The sequence below is a fragment of the Leucoraja erinacea genome, chromosome 15 (genome assembly GCF_028641065.1).
Source record: "Leucoraja erinacea ecotype New England chromosome 15, Leri_hhj_1, whole genome shotgun sequence".
Lineage (NCBI taxonomy): Eukaryota > Metazoa > Chordata > Chondrichthyes > Rajiformes > Rajidae > Leucoraja > Leucoraja erinaceus.
Genome location: NC_073391.1, coordinates 32372337 through 32381836, shown reverse-complemented (window position 1 = coordinate 32381836; position 9500 = coordinate 32372337). Strand labels below are relative to the sequence as shown.

Sequence of the window (9500 nt, the reverse complement as noted above, 5' to 3'; positions counted from 1 at the left end):
GGTGCTGTCTGCACGGAGTTGGCATGTTTTCCCTGTGACCGCGTGGGTTTTCTCGGGGCGCTCCGCTTTCTTCCCACATCCCAAAGACATACGGGTTTGGACTCTAAATTGTTCTCAAAGTGTAGGGAGTGAGTGAGAAAGTGGGATAACATAGAACATCGATGGTCGGCGTGGACATGGTGGGCCGAAGGGCCTTTTTCTATGCTGTATCTCTAAACTAAAGTTTCCATCTCATCCATTTCAAGGGGCGACTATGGCTAGTGGCTAGAGCCTCACAGCACCAGAGACCCAGGTTCGATCCTGACTATGGGTGCTGTCCGTATGGCGTTGGTACGTTCTCCCTGGGACCGCGTGGGTTTTCTCCGGGTGCTCCGATTTCCTCCCACACTCTAAAGACATACAGATTTGTAGTTTGTGCAGGAAGAAGGGCCTCAACCCAAAACGGCAACCATTCTTTCTCTCCAGAGATGCTGCTTTGTCCCACTGAGTTACTCCAGCATTTTATGCCTTCCAGATTGGCTTCGGTAAAATTGTAAATTGTCCCTGGTGTATAGGATAATCTTAGTGTACGGGATGATTGCTGGTTGGTGCGGACTTGATGGGCCGAAGGGCCTGTTTACACGCTGCATCTCTAACGTTTAAAGTGCGATGATAGAAGAAAATAAGAAAAAAGAAAAGATCCAAAGTACTGGAGTAACTCAGTGGGCCAGGCAGCATCTCTGGATATAATGGATAGGCAATGTATCAGGTCGAGACACTGCCTCAGCGATGGATGAACATAATGTGTAAATCACTGTGGTGGTTGGAAATAAAGAGGAAACTATCGTTTTCATAGCAATTGTGATATTTTTCATTTATTTGTTTTCCTTACAAAATATACAGATCTGGATGTCTGGGCTTTTCTGTGCAGCGATGAGAAACACAAACCAAAGGGGGGGGGGGGGGGGGGTGGATCTCGGTAGATGGTTGGGGATGAACATGCTGTCACGAACAACTGATACAAGACTAGGCTGTGCCTCTGTTAGCGAGGGGAGGTGGCAGCCTGGCCAAGGTTATGAGTGTACTCTTGGCAGCGACGAACACTATTGCCATTGTGTGTGTGTGTGTGTGTGGGGGGGGGGGGGGAGGGGGGGTGAGGATGGGGGGTGGGGAACACGCAAGTGTGTGGGTGTCTGTCCATGCAAGCATGCACCTCATGGGGCCTGACGGTCATTAGCTTCTCGGTTTGGGGGGATATGGGGTTCGGGGTGGGAGCTCTCTGTGGAAATATGTGGGAGGGTGAAGCATGGGGGAACGATGCTCTCAATCGATCTCGGGGGGTCCGTATGGGGAAACCCGCTGTGAGGAAGTTCCACGGTAGCTTTGAGAGGGGAAGACAGAGGCTGCCTCAGGTATGCCAAGGAGCTGCAGGAATAAATCGAGGGATATCGCAGTCATTAAGGGCCGGCAGTGTTAAAGGGACTATACCAACACACACACATGCAAAATTACCTTTCCAATCCCTCTGGGATTGTATCCTCATTTAACGTCATTGAACAAGGAACAGTACAGCACAGGTACAGCCTCTGTGCTGAACATGATGCCAAGACCAACTCTTATCTGCCGGCACGTGATCCATATCCCTCCCTATCCATGCTCCTGCCCAAACCCCACTTTAATGCCTCTAGCATAACTACCTCCATCACTACCCCAGCCGCGCGTTCCAGGCACCCACCACAACTCTGTGTAAAAAATAAATATGGCCCTGCACATCGCCTTGAAACTTTGCCCCTCTCACGTTTAACCTATGCCCTCTGGTGTTTGTTTATTCCACCCTGGGAAAAAGACGTTGTGACTGTCTACCCTGTCTATGCCTCTCATAATGTTATATACAGTACATCTAGCAGGTCTTCCCTGACTTGTGCAAAGGGCAGTACGGGTGAGATACAGAGTGAAGTTCCCTCTACACAGTCCCGTCACACCCTTCCAGGGCAGCAGGGACCACACTTTGTAAATAAAGCAAAGCTCCCATCCACTCTCCCAACACTGTTTTTTAAGTCGCATTGAATGATTGATTGGACGATTTTCCAGATCTCGCTCTGGGGTATAATGTTTTCCCTCTATGGATGAACGGCAGGTTTTGAACAAATTGGGTCACAGGTTCCTGTTCTTGACTGATCTTAAATACAGAGTGAAGCTCCCACAGCTGCTGCAAGCCAATGTAAATTCTCGCTCAAATTAATTTTCTGCAGTAGTTGACAACTGGATTCCCACAGAGATGGCTGTGTGGATTAGTAAAGCCTGAGCCTTTCATGTAGATTCTGTAGTGGACAGAAAGGGCATGGCTTTGCAGTCAGTTGGTTAACATTGGTAAACAAGCCAAGTCAATACTTTGGAGTTTTTTGTACCCTAAAGCTGTTGACCTTGCTGTTGACTTGCAGCAATGTTAGTCAGTGTAGACTAACACTTGGAGCTCAAAAATAAGGCACAAACGTGACATCAACAGTTAAAGAAGGGCGGCACAGTGGGGCAGAGGTAGAGTTGCTGCCTTACAGCGCCGGAGATCCCGGTTCGATCCTGACTACGGGTGCTGTCTGTACAGAGAGTATACGTTCTCCCTGTGACCTTGTGGGTTTTCTCTGGGTGCTCCGGTTTCCCCCCACACTCCAAAAGCCGTGCAGGTTTATATAATATTGGCTTTGGTAAAATTGTAAATTGTCTATAATGTGTTGGATGGTGTTCGTATACAGGGTGATCTCTGGTCGGTCTGATCTCAGTGGGCCGAAGTGTCTGTTTCTGTGCTGTATCTGTAAACTGAACATAAACTAAGCTAAAAGTTGGAAAGCAAGTCTGAGACCGTAAAACGTACAGCAGGAATTTACTTCAAAGCTTAGGCTCCTTTTATATTCAAAGTACTTCCTGTCCCTTTCCCATTAATAATGACTCCATCTCCACTTCATGTTTAAGAAAGAACTGCAGATGCTGAAAAAATCAAAGGGAGACAAAAATGCTGGAGAAACTCGGCGGGTGAGGCAGCATCTATGGAGCGAAGGAGTAGGTGATGTTTCGGGTCGAGACCCTTCTTCAGACACTACACTTCACGCTGCCTCGGAAAAGCAGCCAAAATAATTTAAGACCCGCCCCTGTCATTCCTTCCTGGTGCGGATACTGTGTATACTTTGTGATGTTACCAGCGCCCATTAGGTGGCAACTATTTGCATACCTTGGGTATGCAAGCAAATAAATTAACGCTGACTCATCACATGTGACAATAAAGCATTCATTCATTCTCCCCGCTCCCGTCTGGTAGATGGTTCTCTCCTTGGCATCAGCTCCACCTACATCAACCGACTCCAACTGGTCCAGAACGCAGCCGCCCGACTCATCACCCACACCAAATCCTGGCATCACATCACTCCAGTCCTCAAACAACTTCACTGGCTTCCCATCTCCCACCGGATCACCTACAAAATCCTGGTCCTCACCTACAAAGCCCTCCACCATCTGGCCTCCCCATATCTCACTGACCTCCTTTCCCCCTACCAACCCTCACGGTCCCTCAGATCCACATCAGCCGGTCTCCTCTCCATCCACAAATCCAACCTCCGCAGTTTTGGGGACAGAGCCTTCTCCAGGGCAGCTCCCAGGCTCTGGAACTCCCTCCCCCAACTGATCCGCAATTCCGTGTGCCTCACCATCTTCCAGTCCCACCTCAAGACCCATCTCTTCACCTCTGCCTATCCTTAGCCCCACGTCCCCCTCCCTTTTCATCTGTGCTTGAATTGCCTCATATTGTGTTTTGAATTGAATTCTGTCTTTAATTTGTGTACTAGTCATGTCTCTACTATTTATTTCATTCCGCTTACATGTTTTTCCTCTACTTGCTACATTTTTGTAAGGTGACCTTGAGACTCTTGAAAGGCGCCCATAAATAAAATTTATTATTATTATTATTAAGGTACAGAAGCTTGAAAGCGCGCACCGCTAGACTCAGGAACAGCTTCTTCACATCTGTTATCAGGCTTCTGAACAGTCTTTCCATAACCCGATTCACCTCTACCCCATTGTGGACATTGGACTTTGTCTATGGAACTGATGTACCACATTGCTGAGAACTATATTCTGCACTCTGTATCTTCCCCTTTGCTCTACCTATTGTACTTGAGTTTGGACCGATTGCAAGGTACTGTATATCTGATCTGTTTGGATAACATGCAAAAAAAAGCTTTTCATTGATAGACCTGAACCTGAATCTAAACCTAGGAAACCTTGGATGTCGAGAGGATGTTAACAGCGGTGGGAGAGTTTAGACCAGATGGCACATCCTCAAAATAAAACAACGTACCTTTACAGAAAGGAAAACCTACTTATTAAATTTGCTGGAGTAACTCAGCGGGTCAGACAGCATCTCTGGAGAAAAGGAATAGGTGACGTTTCAGGTCGAAACCCTTCTTCAGACTGAGAATCAGGGGAGAGGGAAACTAGAGGAATGAAAAGGTTCAGAACAAATCCGAGCCTGCACTGATGACCAAGGAATGATGAAGCCCACAATGGTCCATTGTTGGCTGTGGAAGAGGTGCTAACAAAAGGATATATGGAACTGGCAGGACGACTAGGGTGGGGGAGGGGTGGAGAGATAGGGAATATGGGGCTTACTTGAAATTGGAGAAGTCAATGTTCAAACCGCTGGGTTGTAAGCTGCCCAAGTCACCTATTCTCCGGAGAGGCTGCCTAACCCTTTCCCTTTCAACCCCATTCTCCTGCCTTCTCCCCATAACCCCAGACGCTGTTACCAATCAAGTATCTGTCAATCATCCACCTTAAAAACGTCTTGGTTTCCACAACCATTTTTGGCAATGAATTCCACAGATTCACCACCCTCTGACTAAAGAACCTCCTACTCATCTCCATTCTAAAGGTACATCCTTTTATTTTGAGGCTGTGCCCTCTGGTCCTAGACTCTCCTACTAGTGGAAACATCTGCCCCACATCCACTAAATCCAGGCCTTTCGCTATTCGGTAAGTTTCAATGAGATCTCCCCCTCATCTTTTTAAACTCCAGTGAGTACAGGCCCAGTTCCATCAAACGTTCATCATATGTTAACCTAATCATCCCCGGGATCATTCTCGTAAACCTCCTCTGGATTGTGCGGGCAATTCTCATCGCCGGTGTGAATTCTCATTGTGGAACGAGCTGCTGGAGGCAGATACTATCACAACATTTAAGAAACATTTAGGCAGGTCCTGTACATGGACAGGTCTAGAAGTATATGGGCCAAATGCTGGCAGGTAGGACTAGCGTAGATGGGGCATGTGGGTCGGTGTGGGCATGTTGGACTTAAAGGCCTGTTTCCACGCTGCAGACTCCATGAGGGAGGAATTTTTATTCGATGGGAAGAATTCTCGTCCCGAATGAGAAATCGTCGTTCTGGGCAAAGGATTCTCAATCCGAGTGTGAAATTCCCATACTCAACGAGAAATTCTCATTCTGTGTGAGGAATTCTCAGCCTCGCATTCAGATGCACCCGACAGCACCGGAGCCTCTTTCATCCCACGACCTTTGTGCTCTTCGCATTCTCGGGCCCTAAAAGGTCACGTCTTCCACGACTCGGTGGTTGATCGGCATATCTTTGACACCGACGGCCCAAACTCGGCAATTCCCTCCCTGAATCTCTCTGTCCGCCTTCCATACACTCCATAAAAACACATTTACGACTAAGCGTTTGATCAGCTCCGTCAACGAGCCCTTCTTGGGCTCGCTGTCAAGTAGCAATTGTTAACATTCCCATGAGAAGACTTTGACTCTTTTCAATGACTTATTGTTGTTATAGAAACACAAATTGCTAAACACTCCAGGGATGATCATATCCTGCCCCATAAACCCAAGTCCTAAATGCATCGGTTATATTGTGAGATTCGCAATGCCCGCCCCATCGGCCCAAATTAGTTTATTATCACGTGTACCGAGGTACAGGGAAAAGCTTTTTTGTTGCCTCTGGTTCCCTTTATGCTGTCCCACCGCACTCTCCCAGTGACAGATTAGATGCAGAGTCAAGCACTCCCTGTATTATTCTGTGAGGCTTTCTTCAGATCAGTGTGGTTATAGTTTAAACTCAGGCGACAAAGCTGAATGGAGCAAGGAAGCCATTTAGTCACCAGCGATGTTTTGTTTTGTTGGTCGGATTTCTTACAGCAAAGCAAGGGGACAGTTGGAAGGGTTGGTCTGTGGTGGTCTGTTGCCCTCTCGTTTTCCCCCATGCAACTTGGCATTGTTGTATAAAGATGCTTATAGTGTGTCCCGGTAGCATGCCGTGAAGGTCTATGTCCTCTTCACTTTACGCCCCACAGCCGTAGCGCCGCGAGGTTCCCACCGCGGTGGTTCTCCGCGTCCTCCAGCAGTTCGTGTCAAGTCCGTGAAAAATACAAAAGGTCCGTCGCAGGAGGTCCTCGCTCTCTCCTTCTCCCTCTCTCCTTGTCCGTGAGTCCGTGCAACGTCCAACCCTTCTCCTCCCCCACACCGCCAAGTCAAGTTCCGATGCCAGAAGTCAAAGGGTCCCAGTTGGAGAAGTTGGACGACCCAGGTCGGCCCACCAAGGTCAGAGGGCAAGGAGTCAGAGGTCAAGCGGTCCTGACCTCCGCTCCACCTCCCACCTCTAGATGACGTTCTCAAAAAGCTGCATTGACTTCATGATGTTCTCATCCTGAGGGTAAATGAGGAAGATGACAGTTAGTGATCAACGTGCACACACACGGTACGTATGTATTCACTCACCCACTCAAGCCGTTACTCACACACACTCACTAACACTCTCACACATTCACTCTCCCACTTGCACCCATTCATTAAAACACACACACAACCACTCACACACATTCCCACTCACTCCCACATATCCATTCACGCACACTCACACCCTCACTCGCACATACTCTCACACCCTTACTCACTCATACTCTAACATACATATACCCAAAGCCAGAGTGTTATGACTCACGAACACACATTCCGTAACACACACTTACGCGTGCATTCACTGACACATTCGGCAACACACTAACACACTACTATTACCACATGCACCAGCACACTCGCTTACACACACACACAGCACACTCGCTCACACACACACCAGCACACTCACTCACACACACACCAGCATACTCACTAACATACACACACACACGCACCAGCGCACACACACACCAGCACACGCACACACACATTCACACTCACGAACACACACTTGCACACTAACACGCATACACATTCCCTAACTCATTCACCAGTGCACTCCCTTGCACGCACACGCTCACTCACATTTACTTATGAATATTCTCACACATTCACCAACTCAAATCACCAGCAGACTCACCAATACACACATTCACCAACACACACATTCACCAACACACACATTCACCAACACACACATTCACCAACACACTAATCCATTCAGAAACGTACATGTACCTTTAGAAAGGAGATAGGGAGGAATTTATTTTATCAGAAGGTGGTAAATCTGTGGAATTCATTGTCACAGACATAGACATTGTGGTGGCCAAGTCATTGGGTATTTTTAAGGCAGGTTCTTGATTAGTAAGGGGGTCAGTGGTTATGGGGAGCAGGCAAGAGAATGTGTTGGAGAGGATAAGATAGATCAGCCATGATTGAATGGTGGAGCTATGGGTATCCCATACGCAGTTGAAACCACTGAATTGGAGGGATGGGTGTGAAGGGAGGTGAGGTTTCACACTTGTGCAACTATCTCATGGGACCTGGCATCTCACCTTCTGGCAGGTTTCGATGAATTCTTCAATAGTTACTACCCCATCCCGATTTTTATCCATTTTCTGAGGAGTACAAAGGGATACAAAGTGCAGTCAGAACACAGACAAACGTCTGAAGAGTAATAATATTCACTTGAACGCCAAACACAAAGTGCTGGAGGATCTCAACGGGTCAGGCAGTATTTGTGGAGGGATATTTTAGTTTAGTTCCAGAGAAATACAGAGTGGAAACAGGGCCTTTGGCTCGCCGTGTCCGCACAGGCCATTGATCACCCGTGCACCAGCTCTATGCTACACACGAGGAACAAGATTACCAAAGTCAATTAACCTACAAACCTGCCCTTCTTTGGAGTGTGGGTGAAAACTGGAGCACCCGGCGAAAACCCACGGGATCACACGAAGAACGCACAAACTTGGTACCGACAGCACCAGTAGTCAGGAACGAACCCGGGTCTCTGGTGCTGAAAGGCAGCAACTCTACCGCTGCGCCACTATGCTGAAATGGCAATATTTGAGGAGGGCATGGACAGATGATGTTTTGGGTCAGCACCTTCTTCAAGCTGAAGACCTTCCATCAGTCTGAAGAAAGGACCCAACCAGAAAGGTCTTCTGCCCATTCCTTCCAAAGATGCTGCCTGTCCCGCTGAGTTCCTCCAGCACTTGGTGTTTTGATCATCCAGAACCTGCAGTTCCTTCACTATCGAAGAATATTCACTGTGCAAGTTTTGAAATAACCACATAGGTAATAAGGCAGTACAGAAGTGGCGTTTATTAATTAACGATTCCTTGTTCAGGAAAGCTGAGTTAATGAGCAGAACAACTGTCCCACCACACACCCCCAGGGCAGGGACAGCCCAAGTTAGATACAGAGTGGAGATCCCTCTACGCTGTCCCACCACACACTCCCTGTGCAGGAACATCACGGGTTAGATACAGAGTGAAGCTCCCGCTACACTGTCCCACTGGACATGGGTTGACCTCAGCCGGTGACACTCACCTGGAAGAATGTTTCCACGTGCTCCTGTGGTGATTCCTCCCTCACTGACGGGTAGGTATACTTCCCCATCATATCGTAAATGGATTTCATAATGTCTAACATTTCCTTGAAAAAGTAAATCAGACCAGAAGACCTTGGTCAGATGTAGTAAATCCCAAGTCACCTCACATCAACATCTCATGCACATGTTGCTCACGCTTGGAGCGAGTGCTAGACTGACTGTTCCCAACTCCTACCGACGCACCTTAGAAAATATCCAACCTAGCTGTTTGATTTAATTAGTTGCTGAGTTTAGTTTTTTGTCACGTGTACCGATGTACAGTGAAACGCTTTTTTGTTGCGTGCTATCCAGTCAGCGGAAAGACTACACATGATTACAATCCAGCCGCCCACGGTAAACAGATACAGGATAAAGGGAACAACCTTTAGTGCAAGTTAAAGTCAGATTAAAAATAGTTTGATTTCTCTAATTTCTAGTCAATCCTGCATTCCCTCCCCTCCCCTCTCTCATCCATCCTTGTTCCCCCTATCCTTGTCGTTCTATCAATTCCACTGTTTGCATCCTTGTCTCCCTCTTGCTGCCATGCCTTCCCCAGCCAACAATGGGACATCAGTTGCGGGCCCTGCTTTGTCCTGGGCTTTTCTGGCCTCCAGTTTACTTCTTCCCCTCACTCACCCCTCCTTACTTTCAGTCTGAAGAAGGCTTCCGACCCGAATCGCCAGCTATTCCTTTTCT

General features: G+C 47.7%; 1 protein-coding gene across 4 annotated transcripts in view; it reads right to left on the bottom strand.

Annotated features, from left to right (window-relative positions):
* Positions 1 to 1132: 1132 nt before the first annotated feature.
* The window catches only part of LOC129704139 (Kv channel-interacting protein 2-like), a 193617-nt gene continuing 185249 nt past the window's right edge, over positions 1133 to 9500 (bottom strand). For all 4 annotated transcript variants that reach the window (XM_055647053.1, XM_055647050.1, XM_055647049.1 and 1 more), the window contains exons 6-8: positions 8765 to 8869; positions 7768 to 7830; positions 1133 to 6680 (exon numbers count right to left, since the gene is read on the bottom strand). In XM_055647053.1, coding sequence (XP_055503028.1) covers positions 6633 to 6680; positions 7768 to 7830; positions 8765 to 8869 — 216 coding nt within the window. In that variant the 3' untranslated portion in view covers positions 1133 to 6632. The remainder of the gene's footprint in view (positions 6681 to 7767; positions 7831 to 8764; positions 8870 to 9500) is intronic.